At 40.3% G+C, this 23,439-nt stretch overlaps 1 protein-coding gene across 2 annotated transcripts in view; it reads left to right on the plus strand.

The window, feature by feature from the left end:
• Positions 1-23,439, plus strand: part of LOC145978897 (uncharacterized) — a 155,418-nt gene that overhangs the window by 59,529 nt on the left and 72,450 nt on the right. For both annotated transcript variants that reach the window (XM_083111839.1, XM_083111838.1), the window contains exon 3: positions 6,296-6,441. In XM_083111839.1, the coding sequence (XP_082967965.1) occupies positions 6,296-6,441 (146 nt within the window). The remainder of the gene's footprint in view (positions 1-6,295; positions 6,442-23,439) is intronic.

Below are 23,439 nucleotides of genomic sequence, written 5' to 3' on the forward strand. Positions count from 1 at the left end.
TCAAGATGGCTGCCGACCATGCGGGTGACGTCCATGTGGTTCCCCCTTGGCCTGGCAACGATTGGTCATCACCATTTTCACGTTGCGCGTTGCAATGGCCTTGTATATGCCTCGTGGGATGGTGCAAAGTGCACGGCGAACTTTACCGTATCTCCCAATCGATACTTCCTGTCATATCGATCTCCAGAACAACTAGACCTACACAGATAAAACTCGAGGAACTGAAAGAACTAGAAAGAAAATACACAACGTAAAATGAAGTGTTTCAGCAACCCGGTTTCCCCCTCAAGCAATCTTCTCCCCTGTGGACTATGATAAATATGGCCGGATTCGACCAGCTGCGTGGGCGTCAGTGCCGACGTATCTTCCTCAAAGAACAATCTCTCACCGCTGACATCCCCCCTCAAGCATTTCACCATGTCACCCAGAGATAGGTTACCACGCAACTTTCCAACACGCTCTCTCTCTGGCCCTTTTAAGTGAACTTCCTTGGATATTATCTGGCATACAAATAGATATACTCTGTTCCGGCTATCTCTGGAGGAAGCTAACGAAAACAGGTCTCTGCGCAAGTAGTGACGCGAGACGGCTCCACGTGAAAGGAACGGAATTGCGTGGAAGCGACTGCAGTTACCATCCTTCACAGCAGCGTGTACCGCTTCGCTCTGCCCATTCGATTTCCCCCCTTCTCTGCCACTATTCGCGGCCTTGCTCCAGAGATAGTTGGGACAGAGTATAGGGATGTTAGGAATAGAGATGTGCGAAACACCTGAACAGCCTGCTTACTAGCTTCAGCTAGAAAAGGTCAGTCAGACAGCTTCATTAGGCTCGCCAGGGCAACTGTATTCGAATTTCCAAAAACCGATATGGAATTCCAAAATCTGAAACATTACATACCCTTAGAATTACAGTAAAACTTCGTTAATCCGGACTAGTGCGAGGGATAAGTTGACGGGTTTAAGGAAAGTACGGATTAACTGAAATTACCTAAAAGAACAGTAGAAAGTGCATTGAAACTCCGTTTATAGCAACAACACACATTTATTATGGTGTATTTAAAGGGTATAGGCCTAAATACACTATACAGTACAGTAAAATAAATGTAAAGCAATACGACAGTGTAGTACGTACATACGCGATACCCATATTATGATGATGTGCCTGCCGATTGTTGACTTCTAGCCACATTTAAAACCTTGCATTCTGCTTTATCCTCTTTCCCCCTTTTTCCCCTTTCCCCCTTTTTCCCCTTTCCCCCTTTTCCCCTTTCCCCTTTTTCCCCTTTCCCCTTTTTCCCTTTCCCCTTTTTTCCCCTTTCCCCCTTTTTCCCCTTTCCCCCTTTTCCCCTTTCCCCTTTTTTCCCTTTCCCCTTTTTCCCTTTTCCCTTTTTCCCTTTTCCCTTTCCCCCCTTCTTCCCTTTTCCCCCTTTTTTCCCTTTTCCCCCTTTTTTCCCCTTTTCCCCCTTTTTTCCCTTTTCCCCCTTTTTTCCCTTTTCCCCCTTTTTTCCCCTTTTCCCCCTTATTTCCCCTTTTCCCCTTATTTCCCCTTTTCCCCTTATTTCCCCTTTTCCCCCTTTTTTCCCTTTTCCCCCTTTTTTTCCCTTTTCCCCCTTTTTCCCTTTTCCCTCTTTTTCCCTTTTCCCTCTTTTTTTCCCTTTTTTGCCTTTTGCCTGTCCGGATTAAGCGAAGGCCGGCTTAACGAGGTTTTACTGTACTTTTAAATCATTCATGTGAATATTCGTCGGTTTAATTTAACTGTCTACATATTCTCAATACTTTAATAGGATTACGTAGCCACGAAGCTATTGAGAATATCTAGACAACAGCGAAAGCAAAGATTCACGTGGAAGATCAGAAGTAATTCTATGGATATGTAATTCTTCACATTATGGGATATCATAGCGGTTTTTCGATAGGAGAGGAAAATTCGAATACAGTTGCCCTGGCGTCTGCACAAGGTCCAGCCGAACCTTAACAGTCTCGAAGAACCAGTTGATTTCAGGCGTTGCACGATAAGCTGATGAAGTCTCGGATTGGTCAAACACAATGATATACCCTGATAAAAGTTCGAATCTGAGTCCTTGACTTCGTAGCGCGCTACGCTGACCACTCCCTCGCGGAGCCCTTCAAAAGAAATACAAGATCAAGATCCGTATCAGTTTAGCCACTACACCATCGCGGACGCCAAAGAGTACTCTGTCTGTCTAAAGTTTGATGCATAATATCCTCATTATATTTGTATCAATACACATAGACCCAGCAAAATACTATCCTTCGCTGCCTAACTAACTAACTAACTCTCTAGCCTTCTTAAACCCGAAGGTTCATGGCTGCAGCAACACAGGCCTTCCATCTTTCCCTATCTTGAGCAAGATCTATATACTCTTTTCCATCCCTACCGATTTCCCTTAGGTCCATCTCAACGTTGTCCTTCCATCTTCGTCTTGGCCTTCCTACAGGTCTCTTACCATCAGGTTTCCCAACAAGAATCCTGTAAACTCCTCTTTCCTCTCCCATTCGTGCCACATGGCCTGCCCACCTAAGTCTTCTTGATTTAATTATTCTAATAATATCTGGACATGAATACAAATTATATAGTTCTAAATTATGTAACCTTCTCCACTCACCTGTCTCCTCATCCCTTTTAGGTCCAAAGATTTTCCTAAGGATCTTATTTTCAAATACTCTCAATTTATGTTCCTCTTTCAATGTAAGAGACCAAGTTTCACATCCATATAATACTACAGGCAAAATTACTGTTTTGTATATTTTAACTTTTAGTTTCTTAGATATTAAACGAGAAGACAAAAGTTTATGAAGAGGGAAGTAACATGCATTTCCTGAATTAAGCCTACTTTTTATTTCCTCTTTAATATAATTTTCATTTGTTAATATTACTCCTAAGTATTTGAATTTGGAAACTGGTTCAAACGAGTTGTTATCAATAATTAGATTTTGATTATTACCTAACACTTGGTTTCGGCCTGTAAGCATATATTTAGTTTTCTCTTTGTTAACTTCCAAACCTATCTCTTTAGCAGTTTTGAAAAATATTTTAGCATTATTCTTAATTGTATTCACATCATCCCCCAGTAAGTCTACATCATCTGCATATGCTAACAACTGAGTCACACCATTTAATTTTAGTCCTTCTTTAGTTTCTTTTACCTTCCTAACAGCATATTCTAAGGCAAAATTAAAGAGCAATGGAGATAATGCATCTCCTTGTTTTAACCCATCATGAATTGTAAATTTGTCAGACATATTAATACCCACACGAATTTTACTTTCTGTTTCACTGGTGCATATTTTTATCATACTAACAAGCTTCTTAGGTATTCCAAACTCTACTAATATATTATATAATTTATCTCTTTTGACCGTATCATATGCTTTTTTGAAATCAATGAATAGCTGATGGACATTTTGATTATATTCCCACTTTTTTTCAAGTGTCTGTCTGATGTGAAAAATTTGATCTGTAGTTGATCTGTTACGTTTAAATCCACATTGATAATCACCTATAATTTCCTTAGCATATGGGGTTAGTCTTGTTAAAAGAATGTTAGATAATATTTTGTATGTTGTTGAGAGTAGAGAAATTCCACGGTAATTATTGCAGTTCATTTTATCACCTTTTTTAAACACAGGAACAATTATGGATTCTTTCCACTGTTGAGGGATTTCTTCTTTATTCCATATTAAACAAATTAATTTATGAATTTGACATATTAATGAATTTCCACCATATTTAATTAACTCTGCTGGTATTAAATCAATGCCAGGTGCTTTGTTATTCTTTAGTCTTTTAATAGCATCTTTAACTTCAGTCAAGTTAGGTTCTGGAACTAAAGGTTCTGCTGTGTGTACTTCATTCACTTCTGATTTATCTCCTACATGGACATTTAAAAGGTCATTAAAGTAGTTCTTCCATCTATTTAGAATATTGCTTGGGTCAGCTAGAAAATCACCGTCTTTATATTTTATCAAGTTTACTTTAGGTTGCCACCCCTTTCTAAACTCATTTACACCTTTATATAAATCTCTGATATTTTTATTTTTCCTGTTTGTTTCAATTTCGTTAATTTTGCTTTTCAAGTAATCTCTTTTTTTACTTCTAAACGTGCGGTTAGCTTCTCGCTTTATTCTATTATAATTGTTTAGATTTGTATCATCAGAGTTATTTAACCACCTAAGTCTAGCCTGATTTCTTATTTCTATTAGATTATGACATTCATTATCAAACCATGGCTTACATTTTTCTCGGTTTATGGTATCCTTCGCTGTCAGCTCTGCCAATAGGCAACTTCAGTGCCACTATAACTTAACCTTGCTTAACACGATGAGCGTTTGTAAGGTCAAGCATCATGACTTCATAGAGAGAAATGATTGTGAAACCGGTGTAGCCTTGACCTCAACTGGGATTGAACCATCACTCGTTCTTCGTGACCCCAGAACTGCATCAATAGGTCAAAATTTGCAGGCAGTCACCTGTCCCGATCACGACTTTATAAATTTCGCAACAGACACCTCTTTCGTTCCTCCTGTGGTTTCTCCCACCTTCACCATTTTGTACCTGGCTGTCAATAATGATTTTAAAAAGCATGTTATCCGCGCACGAAGAACATTGAAGAACCGGGAGAAATGTTGATTCTGTTGAAGCTTGCAGACGTAAATTGGTAGGTTTGTAGATGCAGGTCTTTCACAAATAAGAAAACTAGGACGCTTACTTCCCAGGTCAGGTCAACTTATCGCAACTTGAGTCTATTTTCACGCCTCGTTTCTATCTTTTGGGTAAAGGCTCTCGGAATGTGGTGCTGTTCCTATCAGCTCCACAATGGTAGAGATCGTGAATGTGTGGAGCTCCTACCTCTACGTAGGCTCACTCTTGTTGCAATATGCAATAATCCCCCCTCCCTTTTAAAAAAACTAGCCCTCGATTTAATTGTTTTCCAGAAAATGGGTTTCATAAATAATATGAATATAAAACTTTCATTACAGCTACAAAACTACTTTTATGAAATACTGACCATCATGTATATTTCTTTTTTATATTTTTAGTTTTTCACAATTCTACCTCAAGAACGCAACTTAGGGGTGACTTTCCCCTAAGCACCCAAATGTCAACAACCTCTTTTACACGTAGTACACCCTGGGCTGCATTTTGCAGAGTGACGAGGCCCTGTCGTCTGGACTCGCAGCCATGGACTCCTCTATTGGGCTCGTGTTGTCTTGTCCATGTGTGTTTGACCCTTCGTCTCTCTCATGGCCGACCTCCATGGCGGAATGGTTATCACCGCGTGCTGCGACGCCAGTGGTCACGGGTTCGAATCCCGACCAGGGCGTAGGTGTTCTTTGTGGCTGTCCCTTCTTCAAGCATCCTCATCGTCCTGATCAGTCAAAAGTTACATAAACTAAATCAATGAAAGCAACATGCATCTACGCTATACCTTCCGATTAACGTCTCTCTCTCTCGCACACACACACACAAATCAGCTCAATTTGGTCGCCTCGTCGACCTAGTCCTCACCTTTTCATATGAGTTTCTTAGTGAGTGTCCCTACAATGTCATTTAAGAAGGTTGCTACTCACCGGGAATTCTGCGTGATTTTTTCTCCCCAGACGTGAAAAATTGAAACTTTTATTACTCAAAGTCCCATTGAATTGATACATATTTATTAATGCCCTGAAGCAGGTTTTTCACAGTTTATACATTATTTTTATGGAGGAAGGAAAAGGAAATATAATCTGTGTGGAGAATAAAACAAAATTCTTGGAATTTGTTTTACTTTGTTAGTGTCCTTTGTAGAACAGTATCTAACAGACTGAAAATTATTGCAAACTAAGATATCTTGAAATTGATTAGTTAAATTTGAGTGCGATATTCTTATATAATCAACAATTTTTTCATAATATAATGTACCCCGTATCGTTTGTGACTTGTGATTGTAGATGTATTTCGAATCGGAGAATGTGAAAAGGCAAACGTAAACTTTGCACCTTAAATTATAGATTTTAAATTTATGGCCTTGAATTTTTCGTAAGTTGGCCTTGTAAACCTCGAATTGTATTTGAATTTTTATCATGGTCCTAGAGTGGCCATCCTGTTTAACCATCATTCATCCTCACCTCCGGCATTAGCCAAGAGTGGCAGGAAAGCGACGTAAAATAAAGAGAAAGGCAAATAAATTAAAGTGACTTTGTCGCCTTGTAATTAAATTGTTTTATCTTTGTTTTCAGCTTTGAATTTTCTTGCGGACAAGTCATTCATGTGTGATTATGTTTTGTCTTTCCAGTCTGAGTTTGCGTCGGTGAAGAACGCCTTGCACGTGGCGCAGGAGCAGCAACAGCAGCTCCAACAGATGGTCCGGGTGCTGGAGGACGAGCGGGACGTTCTCCTGGATGAGCTGGTGAAGAGTGGAGTCATCTCGGAGCACGCCAGGTGAGTACGTCTCCTCAATCACATGTCGTTGACCTCTCGGAATGCGTTTCCGTATGGTACAGGGAGATCCATTCATACCGTGTGACCGTGAGTATTGATCGAAGACATTCCTTTGTCAAGATACTAAGGATTAGCTTTAGTTGTGATCTCTCTTTGGATCTGTGAACAGGAATCTTTATCATCATCATTGACACCTTCCTAAAACTTTGTATCAAGACCTTATTCATAGATATTGTGGCATCAAAATCACATAGTAGATGTACCTTCCGCCGTACCAACCGGCGTTCATTGACAGCGCAGAACGGTTATTTTGACAAAATCTTGTCTCTTTTGAGAGGAGGGATTTTAATGTTGCCGCTTCTTGCCCAAGCAGTAGGCCTTATTGACCGCAAGTTCCTCTGTAGGTAAACGCGGCAACAGAGGGTCACTGCCATAAAGGCGGCCCCGGATGGTAGGCCGTCGCGGTTATAACTCTGAGCTTGAAATAGTGACGTCATTGTCGAATGTGTACACTGTATAGTATAACAAATGTTCGTAACTTTACGGTGATGATACCGTAAAATCTACGGATGGTTCACCTTAAGTTCTTTCTTCAGTATTTTCTCCATTAATACATGTACAGGACACAATTCCCACAGTGAATACTGGCTGAGAGTACAGACGCCAGAGCCTCGTTCGCCTGCAATATGCAGTCCAGGTTGTACTACGTGAAAGAGTGGGTTTTGACATTTGGGTGTCTTCAGAAAGGGTCACCCCTTACACCCCAATAGAAGGGGAATATAGAAAACGGGGGAGTAAGTTTTTCAGGGGTGTGCAATTAAGAAGTTTAGTATCACAATAAAAATATAACAGTCAAAACTGCCACATTGTGTCAACAAGGGATGCAAGATAAATGTCCTCATATCCATAAGGAGAGAAAGGGGTTACTTTAGTTCAGAGATTTTGTGGAGGTTCATCTGTATTGGTAGTCGCAGGCGTAACTTGGCGAGGCAAGAGGGAGTATCCCCAAAACGCAGGTTTATTAAAATTTATAAATTAAAGGTACTTTTGTTAACCTCCACAGACGTGAGGAGCAAAGTGATGAGTACTTTTTATGATTTCGAAAAATTAATACTTATTTTATAGTTTAATTTTTATGGGATAGAAAACTGTTTGATTCTGCCCTCCCAAAGTTAAGCCCCAGATTCGACTCTGTGCCCCCAACGTTAGGTCCCAAGTTACGCCCATGTTGACGGACATAGGCGTAACTTGGCGGGGTCAAGGGTGGGGGACGCCCCCCAAAATTTTCGTGTTACTAAATTTTAAAATTAAGGATACTTGTACTAACCTCCTGGAACCTGTGTAGCAAAAGTATTAAAGAGTATATTTTATGATTTGGACTTTTTTACGGGATGGAAAACTTCTCGGTCCTGCCTTCTAAAGTCCCAAGATTGATTCTGCCCCAGAAAGTTAAGTCCCTAAGTTTGATTCTGCCCCAGAAAGTTAAGTCCCTAAGTTTGATTCTGCCCCAGAAAGTTAAGTCCCTAAGTTTGATTCTGCCCCAGAAAGTTAAGTCCCTAAGTTTGATTCTGCCCCCGAAAGTTAAGTCTCTAGTTTGATTCTGCCCCCGAAAGTTAAGTCCCAAGTTTGAGTCTGCCCCCCCCCCCCTCCCAAGTGAGGCCCCAAGTTATGCCCATGTTGACTGGGAGAAACCTTTGCACTAAAAATGGACTTCCACTTCCAGAGTTAGATAATTTTGAGCAAAATTCGCATCCCAATAGTCCCAACACTTCTTTCAACTTATACGGATTGGTATTGTCAATTATTTGTTTGCGGACAATTTTTGGTGTCGCACAAATCGTGATAGAAAACCGTACGAAAAGATGTAGATATGCGCCAAGCTACGTGACAATGAAAAATCGTAAATTATGGATTTTTTCGCCATTCCATGCTTCGGATCAACAATCGGGACAGAAATTATAGGGAAGAAGGAATTGTCTGGGGTGGATGGATGCCGAGTCGTTGGAAGGTCAGGCGAATGACACTCATCTCCTGTGTCAATAGAATGGGAAAGCCCGCCGAAGGACTTTGGTTCCGCTGAAGGGTCTCAAGATGGGACTCTGTGTTTTCTGGCGCAAGTGAAGGGGAAAAAACAGGGTAGACGCCTCTAGCAGCATCAAAGGCCGCCGACTTATTATTGCTGCCACTTGGGTTTGAGGCCTTTGTTTCTTAGTTGCAAGGGCAGTGGCGGCGATTGGGTTCCAAAACTAGGGGGAAGAACAGTTTACTTTCCCTTGGTAGATAAAGTTTAGCATATTGCGGGAGCGAAAGTGGCAAAAAGTGGGGGGGCACCCCCCCCCCCGCCGCCACTGGGAAGTATTTTCGAAATTTTCTCTCCTTTCGAAAAACCGGTATGAAATTTTAAATTCTGAGATATTACATGTGCTTAGAATTCTTCCGGAGCATCACCTCCAAAAATGGTCGAGATTTGGCCCCACACCCCCTAAAATGTGCCTTGATGGCACGGTGCTATATGCACGGGGAACTTTGCCTTAGAATTCTTTCTAGGGCATTCAAGTGCATCTTCGTGTGTTTGCGTGGTAGTTTAGATATTCTCAATAGTTCAATAGACTTACGCAGTCCCTTGTGGTTTCAGAGATGCCAATAGATTGTACAGATAGGACAGACGGATACCATTAGCCCGTAAGGGTACTTTTTTCAGCTTCTGCTTGTTAGTGCCTTATAAACGACGTAACATAACCAAGCACACACATGCATATACAAATCATCATTCTGGAGCAAGCTGAATTTTCGTGCCTTCACCATTGCTCGAAGTGAGGGCGGTGATATCCCCCAGATGGCAAATTGTTTTGCAAAGCGTCCCTCCAGCTGTCTTATTGTCACAGCGTTAAACCATAGGAGTATCCCCCAGCTAAATGTTCCTGGCCTTCACAGAGACAGCACTAGCAAAGCATCCAGAGCGTTCGTAGCATTAACATTGATGTAATCTCGTTTTTAAGGCCGAGAACGAGAAAAACGTTGAACTTCTAAACCAGCGATTCTGAACCTTCGCAAGACCGCAGCCCGGTATATTTATTATTGTTATTATTATATAAAAGCTGGTGCCGCGTTACGACAAATGCCTCAACGAGGATGGTGTTGAAAAGTAGGTTATGTATCACTAACTCCACAGTAATAAAATGTTCGTCTTTCATTTTACAGTCCATCGCAACTTACTTTCTAGATGCGCCTCGTATTATAAAGAATTCAATACCTTGCTCCCAACAATTTCACTCGTAAATACCGTTATGATTTTTGAAACTTTATATTTTAATTAATATATGCCTTGATATTAAATAGACTTTTGTTTAATCAGAGAGTAAGAGTTCAATTATGTCCAGGCTTCTTGATAAGTATTTGTTAATGAAAATCGCGGCGCAAACTAACATGACAAATTTCAGGGCAATTCTTCTCGGTCCGGTGTAGCCTAACTGATTCCAGGGCCCGGTACTGGACCGCGGCCCGGCGGTTGAGAAACGCTGTTCTAGAGAGTGAGCTGTGATAATTATAGCTAGGCAAGTTCATTTTTTTTTTATTCAAGGTCACCAGCGCTTGAAGTGGAAAATGTTAGATGGAGGGATGTTTGGTCGAGCATTGGGATTATCTTGTGGATGCTTTGCGAAAATGTTGCTAGTTGGAGATATGCCATCCCCCTTCACTTCGAGCACTGTATGATAACCGATTTTTCAAACAGCATAATGACCGCCGTGGCGGAGTGGTTAGTACATCGCGCTACGACATGAGTTCGAATCCCGGCCTGGAGATGGATGTTCTTTGTGAGTGTCCCTTTCACGTATCATAACTTATCCTCATCTTCGCGATTAGCCAAAAGTGGCAGAAGAGCGCAGCAAAATAAACCAAATCAATGAGAAAGTGAATACGTCTTGTGCTGCTGAATGTCATCCTTCCATCTCCAGTGTCCGTTTTTTCTTACGGGTCTCCCTTATCGCACAACACTTGAGCAACATTGCGTTCTAACGTGAGACGAGGAATGCCTACGTTGTTAGGTTTGGTTCTCTTAGCATAAATACACTGAAAATTTATTATTTATGCTAAGAGAACTAAACGTAGCTAGCCTAACCTAACAAGTTAGGCATTTAGCCTAACAATAAAGGCATTCCCGCTGACGTCAGAACGCAAGGTTGATCTAGTGTTGTGCGATAAGGGAGACCCGTTTTTTTTTACCATGCATAAAATAGCGAAAACTCATGGGAGGGTCCTTTGAACTTACTCCGTGGGAAAAAAATTCACACTGGATGGCCTCGTGACATTTTCCCCCCTTTAATCTCGGAAGAGAACTCTGTGGACAGCATGCACAATGGCAGGTGTGTCGCCGTAAAGAAGTTGTTCCCTGATTGTTGACGACAAGCTCACGACAGTGACCTTCTTTGTCGGCAATTACCCCTCGGTGGCTCTGATTACGGCGTGCAAGTCTTCCTTGTCGTTTCTTGTCCTTTTCATTGATTTCCGGTAAAAACTGTTTAAGAGCTCGATGTTTCACTCATTATGGCTGTTGCGTGGTCATAACCTTTGAAGTTTGCCCTAGAATCGACCTGGTTTTTACCTCGGGGCAAAAAGGAAACTACATTCACTGTGCATTTGAAGATGACCTACAAGGCGTTTGACAAAACCCTTTCGTTCTCTTGTCAAAACAGTGTAATTGGGTTTTTCCATTGTGAGCAGTTAAAAAGCAATTTCTCATGGGTAGCTTTGCATCATGATTCTCATTAGGCAAAGATGTGGTGGAAGAAAGTATAGGTTACCTACACTGTCATGCCAAGCTCATTAAAGTCGTGGATTTTCAGTTTTAGGTGGTTCTGAAAAGCAAATTCTAGCTTGGGCGTTTTCAACTTCTACCACGTGGCTTCAAGAGATTTCAGTTTTCTGTGATTTCTTCGCAAGCCACTAAAAGGTTTATAAATTTGGAACTTTCAATGGTTACATTATGTTAGTTCTCAACCAACGTAACTATTTGAGAGATTCCAGAAGGTCTCACAGCAAAGAAAATGTCACAAGAAGCATTTTCGCGCCAGTGAATACACGGTCTTCCATTTTGTCAAATTGGACATTTTGTAGTTTTCCAACAATAAGTTCGGAAATGTCAAAAAATATATTTGAGTAGCACATTTGTTATATGGGGCTAGCTCACAATAAACAATTTTATTAGCTGCAAACAAAAATTAAGTAAAACCATTTATTTTGCACAAAATTTCATGAAGATTGCCAAATATACAACAAGCATGTTGTCTGCACAGTATTTTCTTAAATATTCTTGCAAAGTAAGCACAATGACTAGCAGGTCTTCTGGTGCTTTCGTCATTGCTCGACGTTGCGGGGAAGGGCGTGGGGGATGCTATCCCTAGTTAACAAAATGTTCATGAAGCATTGTATGAATGGATATTTATAATTATTTTTTATATTTTCATAATTATTAATTGCTGTGCCGTTTAGTTATTTAAAGAATTTACTTTATTATCTTCATTGTTCAAATTAAATAATGAAATAGCATCCTCTCAACTTTAACATACAGAAAAATATAGTTAATAATTTACGAATACTATGAAAAGTTATTTTATTTTATAAATCCATATACTTGTATTTGTCTTATTTTAAGTCGGTTTTCTGTCTCTTTTGGCTAATCGCGATTATAAGGGCTGGGTGAGATTAATACACGCACATATAAACAAACGCTCTTCCAAAGCCAGAACTCGAACCTTGAACCTTCAGTGGCACGATTGTGAGTGGACGCTCAGCCTCAAAGGCGGCCGACTCCCTTTCCTGTGTGTATATTATGTGTGTGTGTGTGTGTGAGAGAGAGAGGGGGAATGTTTAGAGCTCTTTATTTTCTTTGGGAGTATTTGTTCTGAGAACCACCGTGCTCTAATAGCATCGTGCAAATCAAGCGCGCTATCCCGGAATTCGCAAAATGAGTGTTCCGATTGATTTCCTTTCAAGCGAAAACCGCAGAAATAGCGGAATAATTTTACGCATTGGCTTTTTTCCACTAAAGTTTACCCAGGAAACCATTGAGCTGTCGTTCTGAGGTTGAACAGGGTTTCTTTCTCCAACAGTGTTGAGAGAAGATGACAATGGTGGCCGTTCTTCGGCAAATCCCGAAATTGCATTACACAACGCTGCTTTTCAACTTTGAATTGGAAATATAGTTCTTTTGCAGCACTGATCTTCTTGGGACAATATTATTTCCGCTTTCCTACTTTGAAACACTGAAGTAACTTGGCCTCAATGTATAGTGGCCTAAAATAGTGAATTACTTTTAGTTGGAGGAAAGTGCAGTAGTGGCGTATGCTGAGTCTAAGGTTTGGGCTATCTCTTATGACACGTGGTCCTAGGCCATGAAGGAAGGGAGAACATTAGGCCCTCGTAAATGCTGTATAGGTTAGACCCCTATTTTGCTCGTTCTCGGCGTCCTCAAGGAAGCCGCGTTACTATGCCAACGGTAACTAGGTTGTTAATGTCAGAAACACTTTCCTTTCTATACCTGGAGGAGGCACATAGTGGTTCGGACCCCACTTTTAATTGTAGGTCCAGTCCCGATTAGCCTCCCTGTGCATAAAGTGGATTTAAAACTCAAAGAAACAATATGTGTGTGTAATATATAACTGCTGGTAAAACTATTGACCAGTCACCTCGGCCACCTAATGCGTTGAGTAGTCGAACCCTGACCTGTCCATCGAAGATTCCAAGTTGGAGTCCCGTCTTATTTGAATCCCTGTTTATCTATTTCTTCACTTGATCATCATTGATTTGTATCGTCGTAATTAAACTGAAAAATTAAAAGAGGAATAGGAATAAATGAAAATAATAATAAAAAAAACAACCATAGAAATGCTTAGAGTCCGCGTGCATTCGGAACATCTCCAGCTGACTGCGCGAGTCTAGCCAGCGAGCCTACGAGCAATGTACAGCGTGAGCAATAGAGTTAGCTATAGGCGCAGAGTAGAGATGACGTCAGCTGTTCACTTCTTGATTGGAAGCGTCGGGAGTTATGACTCGCTCCCAAGCTGCAAGCGCAGAACGGCCAGAGCTGTTACGGAAATAATCTCACTCTACCTCAGGTTATAAGCTAGCTTTTTTCTAGTAATTGGAATGACTGCCCGCGTAAAGATACCGTATACCTTAAGAATGACAATACGCTCAGGCATATCGCGTAAGCCACAATTTTTTTTGCCGTGCACTTCTTAAAAGTGTCAGAAGTTCGTGTGGGAATGAAAACGGAAAATATGGAACGAATAGGACTAAAAACTCTTCTGTGAAAAAACAGTAAAAGGAAACACAGAAATGGGGACAAGCAAAGAAACGGATAAGATAAAAGAAAGAGGTGAAATGCTAATTAACGACTACCCGGAAAAATTAGTAATTACTAATTAGATGTCAAGGAGGAAAACGTTCCAAATTTGGAAGACTAAGTTAGCAAAACGGAACGCGTGGGGTTATATTCTTCAGAATGTCCCATTGTGATAACAGAGAAGAATTTCAAACAGTGTCCGAAACGAGGCTAGCTATCCAGCCACCTGCTAAGACCTTCTCTAAAATGTAAAGGTTACGATCAATATTGAACAATCACGCTCATCTTTTCGTGCCCAGAGTGCCGTGTTGTTCTCGACGTGAAAGTTGCCCGCACGAACTACATTGGAAGCCAGGCTTTTAACTTCTTTGCTGCTGATTCAATTAGGATGGGATCGAACTCAAATCCACTCTGGAATACGGGAGAGCAGGTCGCTAAACCCTCACTATTGAATCCCTAAGCTTTACTTCTTCGAGCTGAAAATATTGTTCACACAAATAGTTAAAGAATTCTGAAAATACTGTGCAGAAAGTAATAAAAGTTATAATATGTAGACGTTTTATGAAAATAAACAAATTGATGCATTTGGGAATCTTCTGAAAACATCATGCAGGGAAATAACGAAGTTGTCATATGCACACGACTTTTATGGAAACCAAACAATGAAAACTTTCCATTTAGAGAGTCTTCTGAAAACATATTGGAGGAAAACAATGAAGTTGTTACACGTAGACGGTTGTTATGGAAACAAACAATGAAGACGTTTATGGGATGTACAGAAAACATCGTGCTATATGCAGACGATTTTTATGCAAACAAACAATAAAGACTGTGTTTGGGGGATCTTCTATGCATATCGTGCAGGCAAACAATGAAGTTGTTATGTGACTATTTTTATGGAAACTAATAAATTGATGACTTTGCATTTAGATGATCTGAAACACTGTTAACCTCTCTTCCACATAGTACGCTCTGGACTGCATTTTGCAGACTGACGAGGCTTTGGCGTATAACACTCTGTAGGGCTCGTGTTCTGTGTTGTCCATTTCATGTTATCACCATTCATCCTCATCGTCGCGATTAGCCAAAAGTGGCAGAAAGGCGGCGTAAAATAACCTAATTCAATCCTGAGAACATCGTGCAGACAATCAATGAAGCTGTTATGTAGACATTATTTATGGAAACAAACAACTAGACTTGATCTTACTTGGCATACACAGCAGATATACTATCTCACAAAAGTATTTTAAAAGTCTCTCGTGTAAACAAGAAAACTAGGTTCGCAATATAATTTATGGATTTACAGCTTCCTGTAATTTTTTTTGTCATTCCTTCACCGTTACTTATTGCAGCAATAAGTGTCTCAGACTGTGTCATTCCATGTCGAATTTCAAAGGATGTGGGTTCGATTTTGCTCTTAGCAGCGCTTCGGTCGATATTCAATGTGGGCCAAGGCAACTCCTCTGTCAAAGCGAAGATCCGTCACTCTCCTGAGAAGGAAACATAGTTATTTGGAACGAATTAAGAATCTTCATATCTTTCTTAATTGGAGAGGCGTGTATACTTGACTTTTTTTTTTATCCTGGCAGGAAACCCAAATGCTTCAAAGCGAGACAACTGAGGTGTTGTAAAGTTGGCCTTTAAAGGAGCGGATATTGAGTTAGTCAACCTTATTTTTTTTCGTGACACCTCGGCTATTAAAACTGCACGTAAAGTTTATAAGTTATAAATGGAATTTACAGTTATACTCGCATGACCTTTTCGCTGCTGCATAATTTAGAATTATTGCTTTTTTTTTTATTATTTGCCCGTCAGGGTATTTTTTGTGAGATGTAGAAGTGGGAATTTAAAGCAGATCCGAGATGTTAATTCCTTCAGTCGTCCGGTGGGAAACAGTCAAGATAACTCACTTCCCTCGGACAAGTTAAAGTAGATCTCTCAAGAGTCTTTTGGTAGTAGTTATCCTGCTTTTGAGCAAGATCGATGAATTTATGAAATACAGTAGATGAAAGTAGTGATAGGCATTTTATGAAAATAATCGCAAAAGAATCGACTACTATTAGCCGAAGCAGTCGAATTCTTTGTTCGACTAATAAAATATTACTCGAGGCAGTAGAGCTGGTTTTTCAACTAATAAAATGTTGGTTGAGTTCGTTGTTCGACTAATAAAATGTTGGTCGAGTTCGTTGTTCGACTAATAAAATGTTGATCGAGTTCGTTGTTCGACTAATAAAATGTTGATCGAGTTCGTTGTTCGACTAATAAAATGTTGGTCGAGTTCGTTGTTCGACTAATAAAATGTTGATCGAGTTCGTTGTTTGACTAATAAAATGTTGGTCGAGTTCGTTGTTCGACTAATAAAATGTTGGTCGAGTTCGTTGTTCGACTAATAAAATGTTGGTCGAGTTCGTTGTTCGACTAATAAAATGTTGGTCGAGTTCGTTGTTCGACTAATAAAATGTTGGTCGAGTTCGTTGTTCGACTAATAAAATGTTGGTCGAGTTCGTTGTTCGACTAATAAAATGTTCGTCGAGTTCGTTGTTCGACTAATAAAATGTTGGTCGAGTTCGTTGTTCGACTAATAAAATGTTCGTCGAGTTCGTTGTTCGACTAATAAAATGTTGGTGGGTTTCGTTGGTCGACTAATAAAATGTTGGTGGGTTTCGTTGTTCGACTAATAAAATGTTGGTGGGTTTCGTTGTTCGACTAATAAAATGTTGGTCGAGTTCGTTGTTCGACTAATAAAATGTTGGTCGAGTTCGTTGTTCGACTAATAAAATGTTTGTCGAGTTCGTTGTTCGACTAAAGCCTGAATCACACGGAACTGGTTTTCCAGTAGAAATGTCCTAGTTGGCGCTGGACTGGCTACCCATTTGCTTGTTTTCGCCTCACACGATACTTGTTACCGCGTAGTACTTGTCGATAGACTTTTGTTCCCATAAGACATTGCGCAGAGCAGACAATCTGTAAAGATGGACGAGCAATTTGAAGAATGTTGTAGGAGAATTACTGCTTTGTTCTTTTATTAAAAATTAAAGAAAGAACAGTATGGACTACAGATTGGCTCGAAAAAACATAGTAATCAATGCGTAACGAACAAGCTTTTTAATTAATTCGGGTATGTATTCAATATTTGTACATGAGATTCCCAGGATTCATTCACATTTTCGGCTAATTTTATTTGTCACTTACATATCTCATCGCTTTGCATAAATACCTAAATATTAATGAACTGAACACAAATGCACTGCACGTCATCTCTTTGGTTTTTTTGTTTTTTTTTATTGAGAAACTAACAAAAACAGTCAACACTTGGAAACCACAGACAAAAGACTCCCCTTTGCAAACTCACAGATTATCTTCACATCGCCAAACTTTGCTCTGATTGGCTGTTCCACAGAATCCAGTCTAATTGCCAGTAGCAATTAGAACATGTCCTATTCCTCCAAACCAGTCAAGCAGCCAGCCAGGCAGCCATCACATCCGGGCAGGTAGCCAGTTCAGCGCCAACTAACTGGATATCCAGTTCCGTGTGATTCGGCCTTAATAAAATGTTGGTCGAGTGATTGATTGATTGATGGAGTTGGTGTTTTAAGTCCACTTTATGCACAGTAAGGCTAATTGGGAATGGACCACAAGGAAATATCCTGGCAACTTAGGATGCTAGGGTGGCAAGAAAGTGTACACACAACGATTGGATCAGAACTTACTTTGTACAGCTGTATGTGAAAGGCTTTCTTGAAATCTGTTGAGGCCCCTGAACCGCATACGTGCTCCCGCTTCTGAGAAAGAAGAAAGGGATTTTAATGTAGAAAGGATCCTTTTAGCGTAAATTATCATCAATTTCAGCTCAGAGTAGATGAAAGCTACCAGGACGTCCAAGCAATGGCCTCTCGCATTTCCGTAAGCGTCCTCTCACCCAGAACCCGTTATCCTTTTCTTTCCTTCCTTTCGCTGTCCACCTACAACTGCCCTTCAAGCGGTTTCTCTGCAAGGTGTAGCCACATAAAGGAACACCCCTGCTTTAGGACGAAATCCACACTTTAGTACACCATAGATACAGTTGACGGCGATTTGATTTCCCCGAAAGATGGCAGTAAGGGTGATGTCTGTATAAAATATATATTTTGTGGTTGTAATTACGATTATAGTTCACTATTAAAATCTCCTGAAGTTCAACAATATTTGTTTATGATTCTCCGCAGTTCATTAATAGCCGAATGGGAGAAGTAGAGGTTTGTCGGAGCTACTTAGTCACTATCCCACTAACAATTCAAGGTGAACAGAAAGGAAATGAAACAAGAAATAACTATATGTTCGAATTCCTTAGAATTTGTCATTAGTACAATCGAGCCCAATCGAAAAATTACGAATTGAAGACAAGATGTAACATTCTTTCTATTGAATACTGAAAATTAATTAAAACCCTATCACCTGAAAATTCAGTTAGGCAACCCACATAACGCCATGTAGGGAAACTCGTATTTAAGGACGTAGATGTCTCATTTTTATTGTCGGGGACCATACCTTTTTACATAAGTTAAGCTACATAATGACTATTAAAATGTATTAAAACTCCCATATATTTACTATGGAGAATAAAAATGCCTCTGTAACTTAATGGTTTCACCATTCAGAACTGCATTTTGGATTTTCTTGGCTGATGCTCTGTTCTTCGACCTTTATCCGCTACGTCCACGTGCTTTCTGTCATGTTCCTAGAGTACTTGAATTTGATTTCATTTTTGTTATTTCGCGTCTCTTTTCTGCCCCCTTCTGGCTAATCGCGATGACGACAATGAGTGATGTGATGAAAGGACTGTAGCACACCGTACTAACCACTTCACTACGGAGGTTGGCGTAGACCTGCTACTTCCTACCATGTCAGACACCAGGCCGTGTTGTTGAAGGAAAACTGAATCCCTCGATTACTTGGAAACAGAGTCAGTGGAGGCGGTAGCATATTGATTGATCAAGGTAGTAAAAATTGACTGAAACACTATACAAATCACTGGATTAAGTGAATAAATATAGATTTTTATTCACTGGTGTTATACCTCTTTGAGCATGAGGCTTTTCCTACCAATGAGCCACTTTTCTTTCTTTTTGCCATAAATGTTTCCTGGCAATCTTCTCTTTCTTACCCAGACCGCAGGTTCGAATCGCTGGCGCAGAACGACGCCTGGCTTCCTTCGTAAGATGTCGCTCGGACCGTGGGTTCTTTGTCAGGTGTGAAACCAGGCAGAATGCATCCACTGTGGACATCTTTTGTTTGGCGGAAGAGGATATTTCATTTCAGTGATGCGTTACTCTGGTTTAACCTTGCTGAAGGTTATTAGCAGAATGGGTTTGTTGTGTACCGGAAGGGCATTTGCTCGATCAGAAAACGGTGCATCTAGTGGTAGGAATTCACATGAAATACGCAATGGTTAGCCAGTTGGAATTGCATTTGCTTTCAAGTGCGATTGCATTTGTTTTGAAGTGAGATTGCATTTCTTGTCAAACGGGATCTGTTTTTCAAGTGAGGTCGCTTTTGGGGGGGTTCAAGTGGGGTCGCTTTGGGGGGGTTCAAGTGGGCTCGCTCTTTGGGGAATTTTCAAGTGGGGTCGTTTTTTGTTTTTTGGGGGCTTTAAGCGGGGTCCCTTGAATGGGGGTTTCCAAGCGCTTTTTTTGAGATTTTCAAAGAGGTCGCTTTTTGTTTTCTAGTGGGTGCTGCTTTTGTTACAACAGAAAATAGATCTTCAATCTACCTTTTTCAGTTGGTTGTCCATATTTTTTTCTTTCTTTTAATGGAATATGTGTTAAAAAGTTATTTCTGGTGTATATTGACAAGAACCTTCCCGAAATTCATTCATGTTTTTGTGAGGCTCATGTAAAGTTCTCCCCATGGGTCAGAACTGCCTGCACTGTATAATGCAGGGCGTTCTCTGAGAAAGGACATTAACATTGGAAGAGGATTGTGAAGCACCTGTCGATGGATGACTCAGTCAATCGATAGCCTCGCTCCTGCCTTGCCTGAGGCTCGCTAAGTGAACCGAGGGATTAATCGCCCCAGGTCGAGAGGGAGTCAGGAAGCCAAACGTCGGTGCAGACTGCCAGACAACCTCTCATCATTTGTCGCTCTTCACAAAAACAAAGAATCACGATAGTAAGTTTTTCGCAGAAATAGATGCTGCAAAACTAAGTACATGGTGTCGGTGACGAAGGCAATTCTTTATATCCAGTTTAGAAATATTTCAAGAGACAAACGAAAACCTTAAAAATTCCAATATAATTTCTAGGGCAGACTGTATACAGCTAAAATTTACATGGGGTATCAACTGTTATTTACAAGACGAATCAAGGCTGCAACACAAGTGAGCTCCAAAACGCCATTTTTATTATCTTAAAGATGGCGCCTCCTATGCACACTTGCACCGTGAAGAGGAATGTTTTCTTCTTGCCCTCTGTCAGCCTAAAACTCACAGAAATTTCTCTGCAAATGAAAATTCAATATCTCTGTACATGCTTACCACATCAGCAAGTTTACTAATGGAGGAGAAAGTTCGACAGTGGCAGCAGTTAGCAGGCAGATGGGTGGAAAGGCCTTCGCAGTGGCTCATAAGTGGATCCCAAAGACTTATTCTTCTTAAGGTATACAGGCACTAACTCAAACTTGGAGATATATGTAGATCAGAAAGAGGTCTGTGCTAAAACTCAGCAAATTTGTGCAACCCTACAAACAGAAATATTCTAGATAAGAAACAAAAACAAATTAATGTTTTAATGTGACTCTCCCTTGTAGTTAATGATATATATATAAGATTAAATAATTTGTTATTAATGCAAGCGCCTTTTTGTGCATGAGTATAGTCAGGAACGGGCCAGATAAAATCCCGGTGGTTGCATACTCTTGTGTGCATCGGATTATGTGCACAAACTTCTATTTGGCTTGTTTCTATCTATAAAGCTAGGAACTAGGGATGTCCAAGATGTGGGTGGAAAGAGCAGGTACTGGAGAGTATAAGAAGGCAGAGGTGGAGCAGAACAAAAGAGAAGGTGGGCTGGGAATTGCCCAGTCGTGATTGACTTGGTTCGGGCATATGGAAGAATGGTGCCAGAAAACTTCCGGTGTGGGAGCAAATGCAAGATCAAGGTATAGAACGAACAGGTAGTGGATCGTGCAAGTTGAAGAGAGGACGATTGAAACATAGCAAAAGTGGTCGAAGAACAGAAGAGATATCAACCCAGCCACAGAATGGAAACAGTGAAGGAGAATTTTGAATATGGTGACCGAGACATGAGATCGCGAATTAAGGGTTGTAAGCCTTGTTTTCATGTTTCAGATGTTGACCCTGGTATTGTCTTGATGCGTGGTACCTTTCCTCAAATAGGATTTGATTAGATGAGTCTCATTCTCAGAATGGCCGTGAGGAGAGAAGTCTCATTGTCTTTACTCATTTGTTAAATTTGTCGCGAGGAAACTCCCAATAAGAATAATCTCATATGTGGAAGTATAGTCTTCGCTCTCAGGTTCTTATCGAGTTAGTCTTGATTTGAAGATTGTCATGTATATCTGAAAACTGAACTTGTTAGCTACATAAGCTACAACATTTTCTTTTGGGTTTCTTTTCATTGTCATTTAATTTATTTGTAAACTTTGTTTTATCTTAATTTTGATCTGTACTTTTGGAGTTGCGTGGTAGGCCAGCAACAGCTGTACCTCGTTCATCAATAAAGTCAATTCAATTTGTAATTTTCACAAAACCCTTTTTTTAATGTTCAGTCCACCCAGGCCTGTAGCTAGAAATGATCTCCAGGAGGGGCTCACGGGTTATCAGGGGGGTTTGTAAACAAAGTCCATTTTTTAAAAAAATTGAACAGTATTAAATGAAGGTAAATTACGTGTGTGTGTGGGGGGGGGTCATTGTCATATAAAATTTTTAAATATCATTCAAATACAACATTCTTCTACATCCTTTAAAACATCTCTTGAAGTGTTAACTGACTGATACTGAAATCATCCCTTACACACTTCGTACTACTTTCGATGATACAGATATTTATATTACACACAAGAAATGCAGAATATTCAATCACAGTGCCTACAGTACATTCCACCCCCGGTCGAAGCAATTAAACTCCCCTTCCTTCCCAAAACTTGGGAGCTGTTGACCTTTGATGCAGATGAGAATGGAATTTGCATGATGACATCAAAGTCACAGATTTCTGTCTAAACGCGAGGTCGCAACAGGGACAGAGAAGGTACAGATAAAGAAGCTCCCCTGTGAAAGAATTTACAAAGTCTATATAATCTTTTAAATACTTGCAGCTACTTAGACTTCAGCTCATAAACAAGATGAGCGAATGTAATAGCTGCTGTTAATGTTCTTTGGATTTATCCCTAAAGTTGTGAGCTGTCTACATTTTCACTCTTCACTGCAAACAAATTATACAAAATAGTTTTACCTTATGTCAAGGGGGCTGACGGCAGTTCCAAGGGCCCCCCTGGCCCCTGTCTGGCTACGAGCCTGAGTCCACCCCATGCAAAGAAGCAAATTAGGAAGAAGTTGCAGTTTACAAGAGATTTTTAATGTTCCGAACATCCCTATTTCATATTGGATGCGAGTCTATAATATGACGTCGCAGAGAAACTCCACCAACTCAACTCTATTCGTTGTTGAAGCGCGTGCGCGAAGCCTAACTGCGCATCCTTAATGCGCAGAAAGATATTGTAGGATCGCGGGCTAGTTTACGATTAAAACCGCAGATGGCATGAACTTGACCGTGTTTTTGTATTCATCAAATCTCTTCTCTTCCCCAGAATAGAACCTGCTAACTCTTAATTATAAGGGAAAAGCTTTAATAACCACAATGTGGAACAGTAATTTGCATGCAATAGCGTTAATAACTACCTGATTTGTAACAGAAAAGTTTCTTTTCTGCCTACGTGTTAGTAGACCCTGTTATATAAAAAAAAACTTCATCTTGAAACGTCATAAAAGAAAGATATTGTTAGTGAGAGAAACCGAATCTTCGATTACCAATAATGGAACTATTGATTACATTGTTGGAACGGGCATTAGTCTCTCTTCTAATGATAGCTCATACGAAACAGGATCTTTTAGTATTCCGTTTCTCTTCCACGAAAGAAGTTTCGGATTTCATGCTGCATCGAGTTGGATCCTTTTAGCAAATTGTTACCTTTGCCCGATCACGTGATGCAAGGTCTCTCTTATTAATAGTGAAAGGGCTCATTCATCAGGCAGCTTCATTAATTCTCCATGGAGCGGCGCTGAGGAAAAAGCGCCTTGGGGAAACATGTGTGACCGCAATGCATGCTGGACAGTGTATCCATTGAACCTGAGGAGTCGAGTGAAAACGTATCTTCGAGCGGTTTTGAGTAACGGCTTGTGATTACCGTTCGTTCCTCAGTTTGCCCAGAAGGATTTTACGGATATTATTATTTAACATTTTGAGTTACTGTAGAAGTGGGGTGATAAAATGGTGGGGAGAAATACCTTTCTGGGTAGTTTCATTTAAGTAATACTGATTGCAGGAACTTATGTGCACAGGATCCTTAGGAGGGGCGTATCCAGAGTAGGGATGGTCACAAATTCCGGATAACCGGATTTTGAGTTATCCAATATCTGTTTTGCATGCAACGGATAATCA

This window comes from Lepisma saccharinum, chromosome 25, assembly GCF_977018435.1.
Source record: "Lepisma saccharinum chromosome 25, izLepSacc3.1, whole genome shotgun sequence".
NCBI lineage: Eukaryota > Metazoa > Arthropoda > Insecta > Zygentoma > Lepismatidae > Lepisma > Lepisma saccharinum.